Source organism: Pelophylax lessonae, assembly GCF_965119305.1.
Source record: "Pelophylax lessonae genome assembly, chromosome: 2".
NCBI lineage: Eukaryota > Metazoa > Chordata > Amphibia > Anura > Ranidae > Pelophylax > Pelophylax lessonae.
Genome location: NC_138769.1, coordinates 737451760 through 737477801, shown reverse-complemented (window position 1 = coordinate 737477801; position 26042 = coordinate 737451760). Strand labels below are relative to the sequence as shown.

Below are 26042 nucleotides of genomic sequence, written 5' to 3'. Positions count from 1 at the left end.
CAGATCCTTAGAGAGTTCTTTGCCATGAGGTGCCATGTTGAACTTCCAGTGACCAGTATGAGAGAGTGAGAGCGATAACACCAAATTAAACACACCTGCTCCCCATTCACACCTGATACCTTGTAACACTAACGAGTCACATGACACCGGGGAGGGAAAATGGCTAATTGGGCCCAATTTGGACATTATCACTTAGGGGTGTACTCACTTTTGTTGCCAGCGGTTTAGACATTAATGGCTGTGTGTTGAGTTATTTTGAGGGGACAGCAAATTTACACTGTTATACAAGCTGTACACTCACTACTTTACATTGTAGCAAAGTGTCATTTCTTCAGTGTTGTTGCATGAAAAGATAGAATAAAATATTTACAAAAATCTGAAGGGATGTACTTACTTTTGTGAGATACTGTAGATATGAACATAGATCATCAGATGATCATAGGAAATAAATACTTCATATTATTATTTATTTTCCGTAATCATCGGCTCCACCTGGTGGGCCATAGTATTTTTTTCAAACTATTTTATTTTTTTTAAGCCTAAATGACGTTCCACCTGGGCAGAAAATAGCCCAATAACATTTGATCCCCCCCCCCTGTTCCTACAGAACAAATGTGCACGCAGCTTCAAAGTGCGAATAACTTTTGTAAATACTCCCTTGCTTATGTTCTTCTGCAACAAAAGCAGAATCAACTCCAGTGAGCATTCATGGGTTACGCCAGCCTTTTTCAACCAGGGTGCCCAGGCACCCTAGGCTGCCTTGAGGTTTCTTCAGGGGTGCCTTGGCAAAATGCCTAAAAATTGATGAAAGTTTGTATACAAGCCAGCGGGTGGATGAAGCCTTTTAGTTACCCAAAGCCACAGGTTTTCATTAGGCACCATTACGACTTCCTAGACAATGACTGAGGTCATCATTCGATAAGGATGATGCCCGTTGTCTCCACAGCTCCTTGTTTGACCCCTCCTGTGCCCCTCTCCCTCAGCACTGGGGTGACATTAGCTGAGTGATGGAGAGAAATTAAGGGAGAAGAGAAACATTGGACTACTAGGCAGTACCAATGAGCAAACGTGTATTTTCTTTGGAAGAATAAATCACCTCTAACGTTGGGTGTCCTACGTGTGGATGTTGCTGCATTATGTAAAGCTATTAGAATAGTTTATTTATATTTTAGAATGGGGTGCCTTGAGACTGCCCATAATTTTAAGAGGTGCCTCGACTGAAAAAAGGTTGAGAAACACTAACAGCCAGACCAATCCAGTTGCCCAAAGACACTGAGTATGCTAAGATAGTAGCGGCTGTGATTGAGCAACAAGGGAGATTAAGGAAGACCCTGTAGAGGGGAGCTTTGGTGGTTAGGTCTGATGCCATATGGAAATTTGGCGCACATACAGTGCATTGCGAAAGTATTCGGCCCCCTTGCAATTTTCGACCTTTTGCCACATTTCAGGCTTCAAACATAAAGATCTAAAACTGTAATTTTTTTTGAAGAATCAACAACAAGTGGGACACAATCATGAAGTGTAACGGAATTTATTGGATATTTCAAACTTTTTTAACAAATAAAAAACTGAAAAATAGGGCGTGCAAAATTATTCAGCCCCTTTACTTTCAGTGCAGCAAATTCTCTCCAGAAGTTCAGTGAGGATCTCTGAATGATCCAATGTTGACCTAAATGACTAATGATGATAAATAGAATCCACCTGTGTGTAATCAAGTCTCCGTATAAATGCACCTGCACTGTGATAGTCTCAGAGGTCCGTTTAAAGCGCAGAGAGCATCATGAAGAACAAGGAACACACCAGGCAGGTCCGAGATACTGTTGTGGAGAAGTTTAAAGCCGGATTTGGATAAAAAAGATTTCCCAAGCTTTAAACATCCCAAGGAGCACTGAGAAAGCGATAATATTGAAATGGAAGGAGTATCAGACCACTGCAAATCTACGAAGACCTGGCCGTCCCTCTAAACTTTCAGCTCATACAAGGAGAAGACTGATCAGAGATGCAGCCAAGAGGCCCATGATCACTCTGGATGAACTGCAGAGATCTACAGCTGAGGTGGGAGACTCTGTCCATAGGACAACAATCAGTCGTATACTGCACAAATCTGGCCTTTATGGAAGAGTGGCAAGAAGAAAGCCATTTCTTAAAGATATCCATAAAAAGTGTCGTTTAAAGTTTGCCACAAGCCACCTGGGAGACACCAAACATGTGGAAGAAGGGGCTCTGCTCAGATGAAACCAAAATCAAACTTTTTGGCAACAATGCAAAACGTTATGTTTGGCGTAAAAGCAACACAGCTCATCACCCTGAACACACCATCCCCACTGTCACACATGGGGGTGGCAGCATCATGGTTTGGGCCTGCTTTTCTTCAGCAGGGACAGGGAAGATGGTTAAAATTGATGGGAAGATGGATGGAGCCAAATACAGGACCATTCTGGAAGAAAACCTGATGGAGTCTGCAAAAGACCTGAGACTGGGACGGAGATTTGTCTTCCAACAAGACAATGATCCAAAACATAAAGCAAAATCTACAATGGAATGGTTCACAAATAAACATATCCAGGTGTTAGAATGGCCAAGTCAAAGTCCAGACCTGAATCCAATCGAGAATCTGTGGAAAGAACTGAAAACTGCTGTTCACAAACGCTCTCCATCCAACCTCACTGAGCTCGAGCTGTTTTGCAAGGAGGAATGGGCAAAAATTTCAGCCTCTCGATGTGCAAAACTGATAGAGACATACCCCAAGCGACTTACAGCTGTAATCGCAGCAAAAGGTGGCGCTACAAAGTATTAACTTAAGGGGGCTGAATAATTTTGCACGCCCAATTTTTCAGTTTTTTATTTGTTAAAAAAGTTTGAAATATCCAATAAATTTCATGATTGTGTCCCACTTGTTTATTCTTCAAAAAAAAAAAAAAATTACAGTTTTATATCTTTATGTTTGAAGCCTGAAATGTGGCAAAAGGTCGCAAAGTTCAAGGGGGCCGAATACTTTTGCAAGGCACTGTATTTTCCAGGGCCTCTGCATTCAGAAAATATATACTTTTTGGAGGGTTTACAGCAATTTCTATAAAAAAAAATCAGTTTTTAACATGTGTGTGTAAAATGTAAAAATTGGCCCTGGTAGGCAAGTGCCACTCATCAAACTGATTGCCAATCAATATTTGTATGTTCGCTCTTATTTTTGCGTTTTGCAATAATAGAGCAATTTTATTTTCCAGAGTAAAAAAAAAAAAAAAAAAAGGTTTACACTTTTAGAGACTTTAATGTCCACGTACGGCATGTTCCTATTAGCAGAAGGCGAAGATCTGAGGATGTCTGGGGTGCAGAGCAGCGTCTGAGAGCGCGTAGCGAACGCAAAACCCGCAGCTCTGAACTTATCAATACAAATCTTTTGTATTCTTCCTTACATAATGCAGAATTAATAACGGGGGATTAAAAAGCTCTTGTCTCCTGCCGAGGCAGGATGGCATCCATTAGCGTGATTTGCAGCTATTCACCTGAAATTGCTTATTGTTTGCCTGCTAACCTTTTCTTCCTTCCCGCGAAACGGCTGACGGAAGCTTGGCTGATAGCTGGCCCCGCTACAGACGATTTCAAGTCCCCCCCCCCTTCTTTGGTAGTCCGTCAAACCCTCAAATGTTCCTTTATTGTTCTGGCAATAAAAACCACGTTGTGCTCTAATCGTTTTTAGTGACTTGGAGTGAAAAATGAAAAAAAAAAGGGCCTTTTGGATTTCCTAAAGGTAAGGTGCAGACTCTACCATAAGACTGAGAGGACATCTAGTAGTAGAAAGGATTTACTGCCGGAGAGAGCATTAAATAAGGGTTCAATGTTGGAGGCTTTCCTTACATCATCTTTCTGAAAGAACGCCTGCTGTGTATAAAGCTCAATAGCTCATGCTAAAATTTACTCACACAAGTTAATGAGCCATAGAAGTCAGGCTTTTCACATGATTTTCACGCAATTTCTTGTAGGACATAGGCGTGAGGGATATACACGCAATTTCTTGTAGGACATAGGTGCGAGGGATATACACGCAATTTCTTGTAGGACATAGGCGCGAGGGATATACACGCAATTTCTTGTAGGACATAGGCGCGAGGGATATACACGCAATTTCTTGTAGGACATAGGCGCAAGGGATATACACGCAATTTCTTGTAGGACATAGGCGTGAGGGATATACACGCAATTTCTTGTAGGACATAGGCGCGAGGGATATACACGCAATTTCTTGTAGGACATAGGTGCGAGGGATATACATGCAATTTCTTGTAGTATATAATCTTTCTCTTTTCACATGTTGGCTCTTCTATAGGGTGGGTTGTGTGTTTCCAAAACTAACCCAGGTTCCTCTGTTGTTTTTCTGGGTTTCCTGTATTCGCATTTATCTGCCCATGCCTTCAAGAGGTAGACACCAGAGTCTCATGTCAGGGGTGAAGTGCCTGTCTTGTATTCAATGAGGTTGAACCAGGCTTTGAGAGAACAGCTGAGCCCTGTTCTAGAAGTGTCCTTTTTGTAGCCCTCCTTCTTGGGAGAGGAAGTGCTTGTGGTCCTCCTTTTCCGGGAGATGCCCCAGGGGTGCTTCCCTTGTGTTTGAGGCTCTGGAACAGAAGACTGGGCCTAAAGGGTGTAGTCCCTCTGTCTGCATGCTTTGTGTTTGAAGGTCATGGCCTAACATACTACAGTCATCAGTGGAGTGGAGATACGCCAGAACCTCCAGGTATGTGGAACTATGTCATCACTGGGCTAGAGAAACACTAGAACCTCCAGTTCTGTGGGGCAATAGCATCACTGGAGTGGAGATACACTAGATTCTCCAGTTTCGTTGAGGCAATGTCATCACTTGAGCAGCAAAACACTAGAGCCTTCAGTTTTATGGGGGCAATGCCATCACTGGAGCAGAGAAACACTAGAACCTCCAGTTTTATGGGGCACTGTCATCACTTAAGTGGAGATGCACTAGAACCTCCTGTTCTGTGGAGCAGTAATTCATCACTGGAGTGCAGGTACAATAGAACCCTCTGTATGCAGGCTTTGTGTTTTAAGGTCATGCCCTAACATTATACTAGAGTCATCACTGGAGTGGAGATACACTAGAACCTCCAGTTATAAGGAACTATGTAATTATAAGGCCAGAGAAACACTAGAACCTCCAGTTGTATGGGGCACTGCCATCACTGAAGTGGAGAAGCCCTAGAACCTTCAGTTCTATGGGGCAATATCCTCACTGGAGTGGAGATACACTAGAACCTCCAATTTCAAGGGTGCTACAATTATACAACACAATGAACAAAAGCTTGGTATATTCATTGATAAAAAAATATGTTGAGCAGATCTCATCTTTATGTTTACCTCTTCTGGGAGAGGCTCCAGGGGTGCTTCCCCTGTATGAAGGCGGTGTGCCTGGTTTCAGGCTCTGGAACTGGAGACTGGGCCTAGAGGGTGTAGTCCCTCTGTCTACACGATTTGTGTTTGAAGATCATGGCCTAATATACTACAGTCATCAGTGGAGTGGAGATACGCCAGAACCTCCAGTTATGTGGAACTATGTCATCACTGGGCTAGAGAAACACTAGAACCTCCAGTTGGATGGAGCAATGTCATCATTGATGTCAAGAAGCACTAGAATCTCCAGTTCTGTGGGAAAATAGCATCACTGGAGTGGAGATACACTAGATTCTCCAGTTTTGTTGAGGCAATGTCATTACTTGAGCAGCAAAACACTAGAGCCTTCAGTTTTATGGGGCAATGCCATCACTGGAGCAGGGAAACCATAGAACCTCCAATTATGTGGAACTATGTAATCATTAGGCCAGAGAAACACTAGAACCTCCAGTTTTATGGGGCACTGTCGTCACATAAGTGGAGATGCACTAGAACCTCCAGGTCTGCGGAGCAGTAAATCTTTACGGGAGTGCAGGTACACTAGATCGCTCTGTATGCAGGCATTGTGTTTGAAGGTCATGCCCTAACATTATACTAGAGTCATCACTGGAGTGGAGATACCCTAGAACCTCCAGTTATGTGGGACTTTGTGATCACTGTGCTAGAGAAATACTAAAAACTCGAGTTTTATGGTTCAATGCAATCACTGAAGCCAAGAAGCACTAGAACCTCCAGTTCTGTGGGGCAATATCCTCACTGGAGTGGAGATACACTAGATTCTCCAGTTTTATTGAGGCAATGTTATCACTTGAGCAAAACACTAGAGCCTTCAATTTTATGGGGGCAATGCCATCACTGGAGCAGAGAAACCATAGAACCTCCAGTTATGTGGAACTATGTGATCATTAGGCCAGAGAAACACTAGAACCTCCAGTTTTATGGGGCACTGTCATCACTTAAGTGGAGATGCACTAGAACCTCCAGTTATGTGGGACTATGTGATCACTGTGCTAGAGAAACACTAAAAACTCCAGCTGTATGGGTCAAGGCCATCACTGAAGTGGAGAAGCACTAGAACCTCCAGTTCTGTTGGGCAATAGCATCACTGGAGTGGAGATACACTAGATTCTCCAGTTTTGTTGAGGCAATGTCATCACTTGGGCAGCAAAACACTAGAGCCTTCAGTTTTATGGGGGCAATGCCATCACTGAAGCCGAGAAACCATAGAACCTCCAGTTATGTGGAACTATGTGATCATTAGGCCAGAGAAACACTAGAACCTCCAGTTTTATGGGGCACTGTCGTCACTTAAGTGGAGATGCACTAGAACCTCCAGGTCTGCAGAGCAGTAAATCTTTATGGGAGTGCAGGTACACTAGATCGCTCTGTATGCAGGCATTGTGTTGGAAGGTCATGCCCTAACATTATACTAGAGTCATCACTGGAGTGGAGATACACTAGAACCTCCAGTTATGTGGGACTATGGGATCACTGTGCTAGAGAAATACTAAAAACTCGAGTTGTATGGATCAATGCCATCACTGAAGTGGAGAAGCACTAGAACCTCCAGTTGGATGGGGCAATGCCATCACTGAAGTCAAGAAGCACTAGAACCTCCAGTTCTGTGGGACAATAGCATCACTGGAGTGGAGATACACTAGATTTTCCAGTTTCATTGAGGCAATGTCATCACTTGAGCAGCAAAACACTAGAGCCTTCAGTTTTATGGGAGCAATGCCATCACTGGAGCAGAGAAACAATAGAACCTCCAGTTATGTGGAACTATGTAATCATTAGGCCAGAGAAACACTAGAACCTCCAGTTTTATGGGGCACTGTCGTCACTTAAGTGGAGATGCACTAGAACCTCCAGTTTTGTGGAGCAGTAAATCTTTACTGGAGTGCAGGTACACTAGAACCCTCTGTATGCAGGCATTGCGTTGGAAGGTCATGCCCTAACATTATACTAAAGTCATCACTGGAGTGGAGATATACTAGAACCTCCAGTTATGTGGGACTTTGTGCAGTGCCATCTTAAGAGCCTTATAGGCCCCTGGGCAATGCAGTGCACTGGGGCCCACTGCCTACAAAATCACCCACGAGAATATACTACAAGAGAGTACAACTACCTGGAGGATATACCTTACTATATACATATTACAGGGAACACTATATACTACAAGAGTCTCTTGTAGTATATAGTGTTCCCTGTAATATGTATATAGTAAGGTATATCCTCCAGGTAGTTGTACTCTCTTGTAGTATATATTGGTCCCTGTAATATGTATATAGTAAGGTATATACTCCAGCCTAGTTGTACTCTCTTGTTGTATATATTGGTCCCTTTAATATGTTGATAGGCTATATACACATTACAGGGAACACTATATACTACAAGAGAGTACAACTACTACCTGGAGAATATATACCTTACTATATACATATTATAGGGACCATTATATAGTAAGGTATATCCTCCAGGTAGTTGTCTCTTGTGTCGATGAAGAGAGAGTGAAAAAAAGAAAGAAAATCAAGCAGGCTGGCAGCTGGGCTGGCTGCCTTACCTTTCACAACGGCTGCACATGAAGGGAGGAGGTGGGTGGAGCCAGTCTTCTAGGCGCGGAGAGGAGAGGAGGACGAGCCGACGAGGAGGATCTTCCTCCTCCGCTGTGCATCATGGGTCTGCTCTCAGAACGTCACTGGTTGCTAGATGCCAATCGGCTGGCCTTAGTAACCAGTGTGCAGTGCAGACTCAAGTTGAGCCACCGGCGGACAACAATGGGGGGGCCCTAGACCACCAGGTAAACTAAGTAATCTGGATTCTGGCCTGTTGGGGGACAGTAATTGCCACCATGTGTGTGGGGCCCCTTGGCAAGTGGGGCCCCCGGGCAACCGCCGGGCATGCCCATTGGAAAAGACAGCCCTGACTTTGTGATCACTGTGCTAGAGAAATACTAAAAACTCGAGTTGTATGGATCAATGCCATCACTGAAGTGGAGAAGCACTAGAACCTCCAGTTCTGTTGGGCAATATCCTCACTGGAATGGAGATACACTAGATTCTCCAGTTTCGTTGAGGCAATGTCATCACTTGAGCAGCAAAACACTAGAGCCTTCAGTTTTATGGGGGCAATGCCATCACTGAAGCCGAGAAACCATAGAACCTCCAGTTATGTGGAACTATGAGACCATTAGGCCAGAGAAACACTAGAACCTCCAGTTATGTGGAACTATGTGATCATTAGGCCAGAGAAACACTAGAACCTCCAGTTTTATGGGGCACTGTCATCACTTAAGTGGAGATGCACTAGAACCTCCAGTTCTGTGGAGCAGTAAATCATCACTGGAGTGCAGGTACAATAGAACCCTCTGTATGCAGGCTTTGTGTTGGAAGGTCATGCCCTAACATTATACTAGAGCCATCACTGGAGTGGAGATACACTAGAACCTCCAGTTATGTGGGTCTATGTGATCACTGTTCTAGAGAAACACTAAAAACTCGAGTTGCATGGATCAATGCCATCACTGAAGTGGAGAAGCACTAGAACCTCCAGCTCTGTGGTGCAATATCCTCACTGGAATTGAGATACATTAGAACCTCCAATTTCGAGGGTGCTGCAATTATACAACACAATGAACAAAAGCTTGGTATATTAATTGATAAAAAAAATATGTTGAGCAGATCTCATGTATATGTTTATCTAATAAAACAGAAACGTAGTATATTCCTTTGTTGTCTGAAGCCGTTAGGATGGAAATGTGTGGTAGATTCCAGCTCTTACGGCAGAGAAATTCTACATCAGAAACTTGGCTCTGTCCTTCGAAGAATCTAATACAATACAAGACAAAGACTCTGTCCCAGCGGTGGAGCGTTCTCCAGCAGAGCCGCTAACAATGCTAGTGCTTTATTGCTGTTGTCCGCCACAGGTGGGTACCGCCGCCTCCTCTTCTTCCAGCTCTCCGGAGATAGAAGCTATTATTCTGGTTACTGCTCTCCGTATTCCCACTCCCTCATCATTCCTCCCCCTGTAAAGTCAACTTTTACGAACACTGACAATGGACAGCTCCAGGGGGCATCTGCAGCTTTGTTATTGTTGCCCAGCTTTAAAGGCCCCCTGATGGCGTAATAAAGATATAAACTACAAGTCAGTCCTATGATCCAAGTCACTCAGAGCACATCGCCTTCTCTTGACACCAAATAAAAACATGGAAAAACTTTAATGGAGTAGACAATTGGTGGTAAAGCCGTCTCCCTCCCTCCCTGTTTTGCCCCCTACTGGGGCTTCATTGTGGAGATTCAGGGATAGAAGGAAGGTAAGGATAGTAAATAATGATCACAAATATGTGATTGGGTGTTGGAGTGGTTGAGTGTTGGGCGAGGAGTTCAGAACGAGCATACGTTCGGCGAACACCCAAATTTGCGAGGCGATCGGTGGTTGAACATCCGGCCAAGTGTGCACAGTGCATTCTGAGTCCTGATGCACCTGATACACCTGAGCGCTGGTGCAAGGCTTTGCCCAATCAGGGCACAGGGAATAGCTGGTTGGTAAGGCATCCTTAACAATGGATGAGTCATCAGGGAAACCCGCTGACAGATAAATGAGAATAAAAAAAAATTGCCGGCAATACAAAAATGTGAAACGAAATGGCGTGGAGGTCCCCCCAATCCATACCAGGCGCTTAGGTCTGGTATGGATTTTGAAGGGACCTCCATGCCCAAATTTTTTTTTAAATGGCGTACGTTCCCCCCCCCCCCCCCCGAAAAACCATACCAGACCCATATATGAGCATTCAGCATGGCAGGCTAGGAAAGGGGGTGAGGGCCCCCCCACCTGAACTGTACCAGGCCACATGCCCTCCACATGGCTCTGCACCCCCCCTCCCACCCAAAGCACCTTGTCACCATATTGATGGAGACAACGGCCTCTTCCCCACAATCCTGGGCTGTGTTTGTGGGGGTCTGCGGGCATGGGGCTTATCGTAATCTGGAAGCCCCCAGATCCTGTCCCCCCATGTGAATGAGTATGGGGTAAATTGTACATCCGCCCCTCCTCCTTTTGGAACTGTCCAATGACAGAACATGCAGTCGGCGGTTAGCCTTCGTCACACGTGGAGTTTTTTTTTCCTTTTTTGAGTCCAGCGGTGTGGCTGTTGCCATGATTGGTGATGGATCTACATTGGGGGGACATTGTTTTTTTTTTATTTTTAATAAAGGAATTGTCAAAATTGTGTGTGGGTTTTTATTTCTTTTTGGCACTTTTTTTTGGTGAATGAGTAGGGGTACAATGTACCCCATACTTATTCACATAGGGGGTGCCAGGATCTGGGGGCCCCCCTGTTAAAGGGGGCTTCCAGGCTAGGATGAGCCCCCTGCGCGCAGACCCCCACAACCACAGCCCAGGGAAGAGGCCCTTGTCCCCATCAACATTGAGACAAGGTGCTTTGGGGTGGTGGTGGGGGGGGGGCAGAGCCCTGCCCCAAAGTACCCCCCCCACGTTGAGTGCATGTGGCCTAATATGGTTCAAGCCTGACAGGCTGCATGCTCGGATAAGGGTCTGGTATGGATTTTGGGGGGAACCACACCATTTCTTTTGTTTAATTTTGGCGTGGGGTTCCTCTTAAAATCCATACCAGACCCGAAGGGCATGGCATAAACTGGGGGGGACCGCTACGCCACATTTTAAAATTTTTTTTATCACCGGCAATGGCTTGCAAGCCGGAAAATCAATTTAAATGTAATTTATTTATTTTTTTTTTATAAATGTCAATTTTGCTGCAGCAGGTTCTATAGCAGGCACTGTGTTTAAAGGAATTTTTCATTTTTATTGTTTCACTTTAAGCATCATTAAAACCACTGCTCCTTTAAAAATGATCTTTTTTAAAACGTTTTTTTGCATTAAAAATATTTTTTGCATTGATACATGTCCCCCAGGGCAGTACCCGGAGCCCCATACCCTTTTTATGGCCAATAACTTGCATATAAGCCTTCAAAACGGGGACTTTTGATTCTTCAAGTTCACGTCCCATGAACTTTAACCACTTCCCGCCCGCCCTATTACAGATTGACGGCGGGAATGTGGTTGTATTATCCTGACCGGACGTCATATGACGGCGGCAGGATAACACAGCTCTGGGCGCCCCCCGGGGGCGCGCAGAGCGGCGATCGGTGATGCGAGGTGTCAGTCTGACTCCCTGCATCTCCGATCTCGGTAAAGAGACTACTGACGTAGCTCTTTACCATGTGATCAGCCGTGTCCAATCATGACTGGTCACATAGTAAACAGGAACAGCCGTTGATCGGCTTTCCTTACTTCGTGCCTGACAGGCACGAGTAAAGGAGCGCCGATCGGTGGCTTCCCTGACAGGGGGGGTCGGCACTGGTAATCAGATCATTGATTACCAGTGCAGACCCTCGGGGGGGGGGGTGCCACTAGAACCACCAGGGATGCCCACTATGACCCCAGGGATGCCCACTATGACCCTAGGGATGCCCACTATGGCCACCAGGGATGGCAATCAGGGCTCAGGGAGCCCCCCATTGCCCTCCCCATCAGTGCTGTCCGCCAGTGCCCTCCCTATCAGTGCTGCCCACAAGTGCCTATCATTGCCATCTTTCAGTGTCGCCCACCAGTGCCCATTAGTGCCCATCAGTGCCGCCCGTCAGTGCCGATCAGTGCCGCCCATCAGTGCCCACCAGTGCCGCCTATTAGTGCCCATTAGTGCCCATCAGTGCCACCTATCAGTGCCCATCAGTGCCACCTATCAGTGCCCATCAATGCCGCCTATCAGTGCCTAGCAGTGCCGCCTATCAGTGCCCACCAATGCTGCATATCTGTGCTACCTATCAGTGCCACATATTAGTGTCTATCAGTGCCGCATATCAGTGCCACTCCATCAGTGCCACCCCATCAGTGCCTCCTCATCAGTGCCTGTCAGTGCAGTCTCATCAGTGCTCATCAGTGCAGGAAAAAACGTATTTATTTACAAAATTGTATAACATAAACAAAAAAACTTTTTTTTTTCAAACTTTTCGGTCTTTTTTTATTTGTTTAGCAAAAAGGAAAAAACCCAGAGGGGATCAAATACCACCAAAAGAAAGCTCTATTTGTGGGGGGAAAATGACATAAATTTGGTGTAGGTACAGTGTTGCATGACCGCGCAATTGTCATTCAAAATGCAACAGCGCTAAAAGGGGAAAATTGGCCTGGGCAGGAAGGGAGGAAAGTGCCCTGTATTGAAGTGGTTAATAGGGTTTGCGGCTCGGGTCCGAATTTTTTCCATGTTCTGGTGCGAACCGAACCGGGGATTGTTCGGCCTATCACTAACATATATATATATAAAGAAAGGAAAAATATAACCAATCGTAGCACACGGATTGCCTCTGTCCTGGTCTATGAGGTCTCTAGTCACCCTGCGGCTGTCATCACACGGAATTTACTGCCTTGGCTGGGCTGGTGGCAAGTGGATGAATCATCCAGAAAAGACATTTTTATTTTACGTTGACTGATCTATTACATAATGAACATTCATTTCTGCAGCTCAGCAATATTATCTGTAGCGCAGAGCCCATTCGGCAGTGAATTATCGGAGAAGAAAAAGCTGAATAATAGATTATTGGAATAATGTTATGAAGATTTTTTTGGTGGAGGACTCTGGAGCCGGTCCAATGAATAATACTTGTTGTCCTCCATATTAGATCCTGGATAGTAACAATGCGTCTCCGTCTGTACTTCATTCTGCGCACACCACCCGAATTCTTATCATTATTGGCAGCTAGAGAATATGAGGGCTGTACCAAAAGTAATGCAAAAGTGGCCATAACTTTTTTATTAACTTACATACAGTAGGTCGTCCAAAGTTTATTTCTAGAGTAACTCTTCCTCTGCAGCTTTTATTTCTACTTCTTTCCTCCTTTTTTCTTCTTTCCTCCTTTTTTCTTCTTCCCCCTTCTTCTTTCTTCCATTTTTCTTCTTCCTTCTTTCCTCCTTCTTTCTGCTTCCTTCCTTCTACTTTCTTCGAGCTTCCTTATTTCTTCTTTCTCCATTCTTTCTTCTGCTTTCTTCTTTCTTTCTTCTTCCTTCTTTCATATTCTTCTTTCTAATTTTTCTTTATTCCTTCTTTCTCCTTTTTTCCTTCTTCCTTCTTTCCCCTTCATCCTTCTTTCATATTTATTTTTTCTCCCTTTTTCCTTCTGCTTTCTTCCATCTTCCTCCTTCTTTATTCTTTCTCCTTTTTCCTTCTTCCTCCTTTTTCCTTCTTTCTTCTTTCTCCCTTCCTCCTTCATCCCTCTTTCTTCCTCCTTTCTTCTTTCTCATTTTTCCTTCTTCCTTTCTCTTTTTTTTCCTTCTTCCTTCTTTCCCCTTTCTTCTCCCTTGTTTCTTTTTCTTTCTTCCTTCTCCCTCCTTCCTCCTTCTTTCTTCTTCCTCCTTCTTTCTTCTTCCTTTTTATTTCTTTCTTATTTCTCCCTCCTTCCTTCTGCTTTCTTCCTTCTTCTTTCTCCTTTTTCCTTCTTTCCCCTTTTTTCTTCTTTCTTCTTTCTCCCTTCCTCCTTCTTCCTCCTTCATCCCTCTTTCTTCTTTCCCCTTTCTTCTCCATTCTTTCTTTTTCTTTCTTTCTTTCTTCTTCCTCCTTCCTCCTTCTTTCTTCTTCCTCCTTCCTCCTTCTTTCTTCTTTCTCCTTTTTCCTTCTTTCTCCTTTCTCCTTCTTCCTCCTTTTTCCTTCTTCCTATTTTCTTCTTTCTCCCTTCCTCTTTCTTCCTTCTTTCTTCTTTCTCATTTTTCCTTCTTCCTTCTTTCCTTCTTCCTTCTTTCTTCTTTCCCCTTTCTTCTCCCTTCTTTCTTTTTCTTTCTTTCTTCTTCCTCCTTCCTCCCTCTTTCTTCCTTCTTTCTTCTTTCTCATTTTTCCTTCTTCCTTCTTTCCTTCTTCCTTCTTTCTTCTTTCCCCTTTCTTCTCCCTTCTTTCTTTTTCTTTCTTTCTTCTTCCTCCTTCCTCCCTCTTTCTTCCTTCTTCCTCCTTTTTCCTTCTTTCCTCTTTCCCCTTTTTTCTTCTTTCTCACTTCTTCTTTCTTCTTCCTTCCTCCCGCTTTCTTCCTCCTTCTTTCTTCTTTTTTCCTCCTTCTTCCTTTTTTCTTTTTCCTCCTTCTTCTTCTTCTTCCCATGCAGAAGCAACATGACCAAGGAGGGGTGCAGGCTGTCCGACATCCACAGAAAGCTTCAAAATGTTTATGGAAATGACACCATTGACCAGAGTCACCAACGGCAAGGCATTGCTCTTATCAATGGTATCATCTCCATAAAGGTTCTGTAGACTTCTGTGAATTGTAGAGGGGCTTCGTGAATGGCTGAATTTGGCACAAAAGCACATGCCCCTACCCCACTCCAGCCCTGCTAGAACACTTTCCCTCCTGCTGATGCCAAACCCTCTGCCATCTTGTGCCCTGCTCCTTGCCATAGAATTCCACACGACATTACTGGCCATAGACCTTTGTATCCCCAAGGAAGGATTGTCCACACATAAAAGTAGTTTTGCTGCACTTTACAGGTGGTGTTCAGGAAACGGCATTGCAGTCACATCAAAGGACATACATTCCGGAGTCACTTGACAATACACAGTCAATCGTATTTAGTGGAAGGTCCACAGTAGTCACAGGCAGGGCCGCTGATAGGGGGGGACCACTAGCCCACTTGTAGGGGGCCCGAGCACACAGGGGGGGGGGCCCACACAGGAAGAGGGATTAGTGATGGACAACAAATACAGAAATCTTCCCCCAGCACCTGAATCTGATCTGTCCCTCTCCCTGCTATCAGATTTTATCTGCTGAGAAAGAGACAGTCGTCTCTCACTAATCCCCTTCCCTGTGTGGGGCCCCCTCCCAGCACTGGCTCTAATGTTATCTCTGCTCAGGAGTTTATTTGTAACTTTGTTTCTCTCTCTGTTTCTCTGATCACTGAGCTCCAACTGCCCAGCCTGTATATTTTTCTCATCTCATCTTCTTTTTTATTTAACATCATTTTTTTTTCTAGATTTAGCAGGAATTATGTGAGTTATATTATATTTGTGTCTGATAATAGTGATTTTGTTGTAATTTTATCTAAATATATCTTTAATATTTTCTTGGGGGGCCCTGCCATGTAGTCTGTGAAAGCATGTGCCGCACTTTAGCAGCCATCTACCTTTTAGTCACTTCTCTACCCAGGGTCATTAGTACCCATAGGACTCTGCTGCCTGTAGTCACCTCCTTGCTAGGCACATCTCTACTGGGAACCCTCCGGGGAAGCTGCCTCACACAGGGATCTCCAGTCTGGCCTAAAAGGCCTTTTGCAATCTGCCCAAGCCCTCACCCCCTTAAGGGACAGAATGACTACAGCTGGCTCCTCCTATGTACAGGTTCACTCCACCTAGCCTCCTGCCATGTCCAGGGTCCACGTGTTTTTGCTACATTCTTACAGATGTGGGGTGATTAGCTACCATGCCCCAAGAGAGTGTGTTTCCCTCCCTACTTGACTTATATATAGGTGCTGACTCACCACTGACAACACTGAAGAAGGGCTCTACCTAAAAAGGCCTAGCACCTGAAGACCTCCCTTACTGTAACCAAACACTATTCTGATACAGAGCCACCTAGTGGCAAAGTATCTAACTGCATGTGCTTTCAGGATGTTGGAAAGCCTGCATCCCTCCTTCGTCAAGAACCTATTGATGGCACATTGGAATTCATTATTTACCTGAAATGAAAAAGAAGAAGAGGTACTGTAGAGAAAGTGTTACCCTACCAAGTTGTGAAATTTGGACAATCTATGTAATTTAACCACTTTACCACCGGAGGATTTTGCTGTCTTACGTCTGGGCCACTTTTTGCGATTCGGCACTGTGCAACTTTAACTGACAATTGCGCGGTAATGCAATGCCGTACCCAAACAAAATTTACGTCCTTTTTTTTCCACAAACAGAGCTTTCTTTTGGTGGTATTTGATCACCTGTGCAAATTTTTACTTTTTGCACTATAAATAAAAAAAGAGTGACAATTTTGAAAAAATAACAATATTTTTCACATTTTTTTATACGAAATTCCCCCCAAAAAATGTAAAAATCAAAATGTTTTATAATTTTTGGCCAATTTGTTTTCTGCTACATATTTTTGGTAAAAAAAATCTCAATAAGCGTATTTTGATTGGTTTGCGCAAAAGTTATTGCGTTTACTAACTAAGGGAAAGATTTCTGTCGTTTTTGGTGTTTTTTTTTTTTAACGAGTAATGGCAGCGATCTGCGATTTTTTTTGCGGGACTGTGACATTGCGGCGGACATATCGGACCCTTGACTGACATTTTTGACACTTTTGGGGGTACCAGTGACATTACTACAGTAATCAGTGCTATACATATGCACTGTTACTGTAAAAATGACACTGGCAGGGAAGGGGTTAATTTTATTGGAGAGGGAGGGGTTAATGCATGCCTGGTGCTTACAGACATGCGTGGGGGGAGGTGACTGAGTGACACAGGGACAGATCGCAGGTTCAGCTATGCTGAACCCTGCAATCTGACCCTTCCTGTCACTTAGGAGATCCGCCCTCTTTGTTTACACAAGCGGGCGGATCTCCACACTCGATCCCTGACGATCGGGGAAGAGCGGCGTATGATCACCGCCGCTCCTCCCCTGGCCCGACTCCCGCTGTGACTGAATACAGCGGGAGAGAGCCTCTGGTGGCGCGCACGCGTCGCTGAGAAAGGGGAGTGTCTGGCGACATAGGTCTACGTCGCCAGACGATAACGAACCACTTTGCCGCAGTACAGCTCTAGTGAGCAGCGGTAAAGTGGTTAATAAAAAAAGTTATGCCCACTTTTGCATTACTTTTTACTGGTTTTCATTGCTCCTTATAGCTAGTAGTAGTTGATCACATTCAATGTTTGTTAGTTACCTGTTAGGTAAAGTCCGAAGTGGAGTTTGAGTGCTGAGGATTCAGGCGGAAACGTAGTCAGAGATCAGGCCGGCAACAGATCGGGCAAAGCGGTATCCAAACGTAATCCAAAGAATGGTCAGGCAGGCAGAAGTCATACACAAGCTGGCGGTGAAGTACAGATTCGGCAGGCTGTAGAGGGGTCAAGAATACAGGCAAAAGTTCATACACGAAAGTCTATCAAAGAGCAAGCAGCACACCCAGGAAGATATTCCAAACAAACGGGCATTGAGTAACGGGAAGCGCTGCTTTTTGAAGGCTGAGTAAATTGTACATTGTTCACAGCTGGCAGCAGGTGGAGCTAGTGAGTTCAAAATGTCCATTTCACTGTCCTCCAAACAATGTCCCTCGCTGAGTCTTGACCTGTAGAATTTGGCCTCCTATGTTGGGCAAGGAGAGGTTGTTTGGTCATTCTAATTTGGGTGGGATTCTGCTTTTTTTTTTCTTATCCTTTCCTTACCTGCATGTATCAGTTCCTCGGGGGGTGGCGGAGTTTCTACCTGCTTGGCACCTGTGGAGACAGGCACTAGACACATAAGCCCCACCCTACCAGCACCCTCTTTTGGTTACAGGGAGTGCTATGGAGCTAGGACTCATCATTAGAATTGGACCTAGTGCTTTGGGGGATCACTCTGAAACATCCTTCCCCCCCTGCCCATATGTATATATTATTATGCCCCCTTGCAGCATGGATGCCACCCTGGACCCCTGGTTGTCTGGTACTAAGTGGAGGAGGGACTTTTCAAATAAAAATGTTGAGTTATAAATTTGGCCTCCTGATTTTCAAGTCATTTTGAAGCTTCAGTATCTGTTTGAGGTCATATCACTGTTTATAATCCAGCCATGGGTATTCGCACCCTTCGAGATTCAAAATGAGGATGTTAGAGGAACAACTTTATTGTTCCAGCACTACAGAGAACACACCGCCAAGATCCTCCGCAGACACGTGAAACATGTCAGAGTAGGAGCTGGGTGAAGTATTTTCTGTAGTGCTGGAACAATAAAGTTGTTCTTCTAACGTCCTCATTTTTAAACTTTCAAAAACACAATTTAATTGATATGGAGACCTGGGGCCCCATGCCCCCATAATTCGTATGATAAACACAGCCTGGGGCCCCATCATTTGTATGATAAACACAGCCTAAGGCCCCATCATTTGTATGATAAACACAGCCTGGGGCCCCATCATTTGTATGATGAACACAGCCTGAGGCCCCATCATTTGTATGATAAACACAGCCTTGGGCCCCATCATTTGTATGATGAACACAGCCTGGGGCCCCATCATTTGTATGATGAACACAGCCTGAGGCCCCATCATTTGTATGATAAACACAGCCTGGGGTCCCATCATTTGTATGATGAACACAGCCTGAGGCCCCATCATTTGTATGATAAACACAGCCTGGGGCCCCATCATTTGTATGATGAACACAGCCTGAGGCCCCATCATTTGTATTAAAAACACAGCCTGGGGCCCCATCATTTGTATGATAAACACAGCCTGGGGCCCCATCACTTGTATGATAAACACAGCCTGGGGCCCCATCATTTGTATGATAAACACAGCCTGGGGCCCCATCCTTTGTATGATAAACACAGCCTGGGGCCCCATCATTTGTATGATAATTACAGCCTGGGGCCCCATCATTTGTATGATAAACACTGCCTGGGGCCCCATCATTTGTATGATAAACACAGCCTGAGGCCCCATCATTTGTATGATGAACACAGCCTGAGGCCCTATCATTTGTATGATGAACACAGCCTGAGGCCCTATCATTTGTATGATAAACACAGCCTGGGGCCCCATCATTTGTATGATGAGCACAGCCTGAGGCCCTATCATTTGTATGATGAACACAGCCCGGGGCCCTAATCATTTGTATGATAAACACAGCCTGAGGCCCCATCATTTGTATGATGAACACAGCCTGGGGCCCTAATCATTTGTATGATAAACACAGCCTGGGGCCCCATCATTTGTATGATAAACACAGCCTGGGGCCCCATCATTTGTATAATGAACACAGCCTGAGGCCCCATCATTTATATAATGAACACAGCCTGAGGCCCCATCATTTGTATGATAAACACAGCCTGAGGCCCCATCATTTGTATAATGAACACAGCCTGGGGCCCCATCATTTGTATGATAAACACAGCCTGAGGCCCTATCATTTGTATGATAAACACAGCCTGAGGCCCCATCATTTGTATGATAAACACAGCCTGGGGCCCCATCATTTGTATAATGAACACAGCCTGGGGCCCCATCATTTGTATGATAAACACAGCCTGAGGCCCTATCATTTGTATGATGAACACAGCCTGGGTCCCATCGTTGGTATGATGACCACAGCCTGGGGACTCGCCATTTGTATGATGAACACAGCCTAGGGCCCCATCATTTTTATGATGAACACAGCCTGGGCCCCCATAATTCTTATGATGAACACAGGCAGGGACCCATCATTTGTATGAGGAACACAGCCTGGAACCCCATTATTTACATTATGAACACAACCTAGACCCATCATTTGTATGATGAACACAGCCCAAGGACCCACCATTTGTAAGATGGACACAGCCCAGGGACCCATAATTTGTATGATGGACACTGGTTGGGGCCTCATCATTTACATTATAAACACACCCTGGGTAACATCAACCCTGGGCAACATCATTTATCTAATGAACACAGCCTGGGAACCCATAATTTGTGATGTCACCCCTGTCTAGCTTGATTTTGCTAAACTACTCAACCACCCCACTGTCCTCATTTCCAAAGCAGAGGCACTAAGTCAATTGCAGTTCTAAGATAAGAGCACAAGATAGCTCTGGATTTCTGGCAGGATCCACAGGTATGTTAAGCACTTATCAAACAGATAGAACAATACAATGAGATATTTAACATACCAAAATGGAGGAAATAGGAGAAGTTGATTTATAGGGTGTACATATATCTTGTCCGTATCTCTATGCTCTGTGTGTTCATATCTGATCCAGATCTTCTTCTCTTCTCTTACAGCTGGAACAGCAGACCCAGTCCCCGTGCTGCTGCCTCCTCCTCGTGTCTGAAGAGAGTCACCAGCTGTTCTGCCAGGTAAGTGTACGGCCGGATCTAAGTCCTCCATACATCGACACTCTCTCAATAAATCCTGGACACGCTCCCAATAAATCCTGTACATTCTCCGAATAAATCTCAGAGACTCTCCCAATCAATCCCGGACACTCCCCAAATAAATCCCAGACATTCCCCCAATAAATCTCAGAGACTCTCCCAAAAAATCCCATACACACTCCCAATAAATCCTGGACACTCTCCCAAAAAATCTCAGACACTATCCTAATAAATCCCGGACACTCCCCCAATAAATCTCTGAAACTCTCCCAATAGATCCAGGACACACTCCCAATAAATCCCGAATAATCTCCCAAAAAATCCTGGACACACTCCCAATAAATCTCTGACACTCTACCAATAGATCCCAGACACACCCAATAAATCCTGGATACTCTCCCAAAAAATTCCGGATACTCTCCCAAAAAACCCTGGACACTCTCCCAATACATTTCTGACACTCCCAATAAATCCCAGACACCCTCCCAATAAATCTCAGACACTCTCCCAATAAACCCTGGACACTCTCCCAATAAATCTCAGACACTCTCCCAATAAACCCTGGATACTCTCCCAATAAATCCCAGACACTCTCCCAATAAATTCCAGACACTCTCCCAATAAATCCCAGAAACACTCCACACTCCACAGTCCCAATGAATTTCAGGGACACTCTCCCAAAAAATCCTGGACACTCTCCCAATGAATCCCGGACACACTCCAAATAAATCTCAGACACACTCCCAAGAAATCTCAGACACTCTCCCAATAAATCTCAGACACTCTCCCAATAAATCCCGGACACACCCCCAATAAATCTCAGACACTCTCCCAATAAATCCCGGACACACCCCCAATAAATCTCAGACACTCTCCCAATAAATCCCGGACACACTCCCAATAAATCTCAGACACTCTCCCAATAAATCCCGGACACTCTCCCAATGAATCCCGGACACACTCCCAATAAATCTCAGTCACTCTCCCATTAAATCCTGGACACTCTCCCAATAAATCCCAGACACTCTCCCAAAAAATCCTGCACACACTCCCAATAAATCCTGGACACATTCCCAATAAATCTCAGACGCTTTCCCAATAAATCCCGGACACTCTCCCGATAAATCTCAGACACTCTCTTAATAAATCCCGGAAACACTCCCAATAAATCTCTGACACTCTCCCAATAAATCCCGGACACTCTCCTAATAAACCCCGGATGCTCTCCCAATAAATCCTGGACACTCTCCCAATAAATCTCAGATGCTTTCCCAATAAATCCTGGATACTCTCCCAATAAATCTCAGACACTCTCTCAATAAATCTCAGACACTCTCCCAATAAATCCCAGACACACTCCCAATAAATCTCAGACACTCTCCCAATAAAGCAAATATCGTTGATATCTATATTGAGCCAGGGAATGCACTGACACCTTTGCCGCCATTGTGCGATGTGCTGAGTGTTCAGTGTGACCCTGTGGCTTTAAAAAGGGATGGGCTCCCTCTAGTCACCTGTCCTCCATCTATCCCATTAGATGCATGTGCTCTCATTGTGTAGAGACTCTTTTAATTGTACAGTTAGGGACTGCAGATTACAGGGTGCCTTGCCGGGGCTTACGCATGTATTTGCAAATGTGTGCAACCAAACCCATTTTTTTTAACGCATACTGTTAGACAGGTCAATTCGGTTGCTTGCTGGCTGGTTGGTAAGTTGTGACTGGAAATCTCTTTTTTTTTGAACTATCCCAATAAATCGCGGACACTCTTCTAATAAATCTCAGACACTCTCCCAATAAGTCTCAGACAATCTCCTAATAAATCCCGGACACTCTCCTAATAGATCTCGGACACACTCCCAGTAAATCCCAGACACTCTCCCAAAAAATCCTGGACACACTCTTAATGAATCCCGGACACACTCCCAATAAATCTCAGATACTCTCCCAATAAATCCCGGACAATCTCCCAATGAATCCCGGACACTCTCCCAATAAATCGCGGACACTCTCCCAATAAATCTCAGACACTCTCCCAATGAATCCCGGACACACTTCCAATGAATCCCGGACACACTTCCAATGAATCCCGGACACACTTCCAATGAATCCCGGACACACTCCCAATAAATCGCGGACACTCTCCCAATAAATCTCAGACACTCTCCCAATGAATCCCGGACACACTTCCAATGAATCCCGGACACACTTCCAATGAATCCCGGACACACTTCCAATGAATCCCGGACACACTCCCAATAAATCGCGGACACTCTCCCAATAAATCTCAGACACTCTCCCAATGAATCCCGGACACACTTCCAATGAATCCCGGACACACTTCCAATGAATCCCGGACACACTCCCAATAAATCGCGGACACTCTCCCAATAAATCTAAAGACAATCTCCCAATAAATCCCGGACAATCTCCCAATGAATCCCGGACACTCTCCCAATGAATCCCGGACACTCTCCCAATAAATCTCAGACACTCTCCCAATCATTTCCCGGACACACTTCCAATGAATCCCGGACACACTCCCAATAAATCGCGGACACTCTCCCAATAAATCTCAGACACTCTCCCAATAAATCCCGGACACTCTCCCAAAAAATCCCGGACACACTCCCAATGAATCCCGGACACACTCCCAATAAATCTCTGACACTCTCCCAATAAATCCCAGACACACTCCCAATGAATCCCAGGAACACACTTCCAATAAATCCCAGCCACACTCCCAAAAAATCCCTGACACACTCCCAATAAATCCCAGACACACTCCCAATAAATTCCAGGCACACTTCCAATAAATCCCGGACACTCTCCCAATGAATCGCTGACACTCTCCCAATAAATCCCAGACACACTCCCAAAAAATCCCAGACACTCTCCCAATAAATCCCAGACACACTCCCAAAAAATCCCGGACACTCTCCCATTAAATCACAATTTTTTTAAACCAATAAATTTTCCGCTGCGGGGCCACATGAAGGAAATAATTAAAAGATTGCAGGCATCCACCAGCCGGAACGTGTCCTTTGATGCTTTAGATCTGAGGCAAACGGGTCAGTACAATGTGACCCCCGCCGCTCGCACGGCTGACTGTTTACACGCTGCAGGCCGGCCATGGATCCGCGAAAATAATTGTTATCGGCGGAGGAACGAGTTGTGTTTTTATAAGCTTCGTATGATACATGGAGAAGGTTAATTGGCTGAGATAATGTTATAAATGCTGAATTAATAATATGCCATTTCCCCATCACAGAGTTTTACAGGAACACATTTTTCAGGCTCCTGGTAAACACTTGTTTATGAGCAACGGTTTAAAGAGGCGCCGCTGTTTACAGTGGATTTAACCCTTTTGCTGCCAGACCTTTTTTTGCATTTTTTTTTTGCGCACGTTTAAAAAAAAATGATTTTAGGTCTGAAGATTAGCTATACAGCAACAGTGACTTTTGCAAAAATATATATATATATATATATTTAAATCACAAATATAAAAAAATATTTCCCTGCCATCCCCTAAATTAAGGGTCTGATATGTATTTTTGATACAAGCAATATGCTCTAAATATGGTGTTTCCACCCCTACAACCCCATCCCCCGGCAATGCACTTCACCCACATGTTGATGTGTAAAGGGCCTCTTGACCCCAACCCTGGCCTGGTGGTTGTGGGGGTCTGCAGGCAGGGGGGGCTTCTTGGAATCTTATAGCCCCCCTTAAAAAATAAAAAAGGGGGAAGCCAACTACTGTCCCTACTATATGAGTAACTAAGGGGTACATAGTACTACTACTCATTCACAATAAAAGTTAACAGAAAACACAGATACACATTGACATGTCATTTCACATCTGCATCAAACACACAGTAAGCCACACCCACAGCAGGCCTAAGGCCCACCCAGTGGGTGGGTTACTTATGCCTCGTTTCCACTGAGCGGTTTGGTTCGGTACGCAATTTTTGCCGTTTCCATTGTCAAAAAATGTGAATGGTACCCCAATTCGGAACCATACCGTACCACTTTTTTGAGACCCTTTCGTTGGGGTAGCAAGCACAATAGTACCGTGCCAACAGGGTGGGGCTACACTGTTGAGGTACTGTTGAGCTGAGGTACTGTTGGCGGTGGAAACGCAAGCCTGATCAAGGTGTACCGTTCCGAACCGTACTTAACTGTACCGAACCGTACTGAACTGTACCAAACCGTACTGAACTGTACCGAACTGTACCGAACCGAACCGTACCGAATCGTACTGAACTGTACCGAACTGTACCGAACCGAACCGTACCGAACTGTACCGAACCGTACTGTACTGAACTGTACCGAACCGTACCGAACTGTACCAAACCGTACTGAACTGTACTGAACTGTACCGAACCGTACCGAACTGTACCGAACCGTATTGAACTGTACCGAACCGTACCGAACCGTACCGAACCATACCAAACTGTACCGAACCGTACCGCTCAGTGGAAACAAGGCTTTGAACCCCGGCCTACTTACTGGAGTCACCCACCCAAACTTAACCTCTAAATAGAGACCATTACTATAATAAATGCCTTATTGAGTTACAGTGCATGCGCAGCAACTCAAATAGGGGCGACATTGTAATCCAGGGACATAGCCTAGGACACAGCACAGCATCATCAGGACTGGAGTCCAAGTTTCGGGACTGTCCCTGAAAAATCCAGGACAGTTGGTGTCTATGTGTCTATCCTCAGGGGGTAAAATGGATGTTTAAAATGTGTTACTTTTCATATGCACCAATCAGAGTGCAGCTGTGCGTGCAGGACTCTAATGTCTATTGAGTAAGTCTGCCGGCGGGGATGGGAGGGGGGAGGGGATTGACATCAAGAGGTCCCTTCCTGGCCCCCATGATTTCCTACAGCTTCTCTATAATCATAAAATAGGGGGGACCGGAGATTCCTAAAGAGAACCTGTCACCTTCCCATGCAAGACAGAGTGACATTATCTCTGGAAAGGTTACTGTAATGGAACCGCCGACCCACACTGTACTTGTGGTCTTCCATCAGTATACCGCTTCCTTGCAGTCATGAACATATATACCAGATTTTCCCAGCCGCCCTCATACAAAGCTAGCCAACAACTTAGCTTGTACTGGAATCACTCTTTATTGAACAGTCACACAGAATTTATATACAGCATGGACCTCCCCCCTCCTGATCAGATTACCACACACAGGTCAGGGGTTGCCTGAATACATTATCTTATGCAGATGAAATTGTATACAGAAACAGAATTAACCTGAACTAATTATCTAGCTATCTGGATAGAACAATGTTGGCTCATTAACATTTAACAATGGGACAGGCAGACTTAACACAGTCCACATTCCACCTCAATAGGTAGACAATAGGGAAAGCCTGCCAGTGACAGTCTGTCCATCTCCTACATTGAAGTACATGGAATACACATCTATATATTGCTATGATTACTTAGGTAGCAGACTTCGTGGCAACAGGCTTCTGGTTACATCGCTCCGTTGGAAATTCTGAGGAATCATTTGATATACTTCCCAAATTCCACAAGCGATGTGCCAGAAAGA

At 44.8% G+C, this 26042-nt stretch overlaps 1 protein-coding gene across 3 annotated transcripts in view; it reads left to right on the top strand.

Annotated features, from left to right (window-relative positions):
* Positions 1 to 26042, top strand: part of PDE2A (phosphodiesterase 2A) — a 992945-nt gene that overhangs the window by 824078 nt on the left and 142825 nt on the right. For all 3 annotated transcript variants that reach the window (XM_082244574.1, XM_082244575.1, XM_082244576.1), the window contains one exon: positions 20380 to 20454. In XM_082244574.1, coding sequence (XP_082100700.1) covers positions 20380 to 20454 — 75 coding nt within the window. The remainder of the gene's footprint in view (positions 1 to 20379; positions 20455 to 26042) is intronic.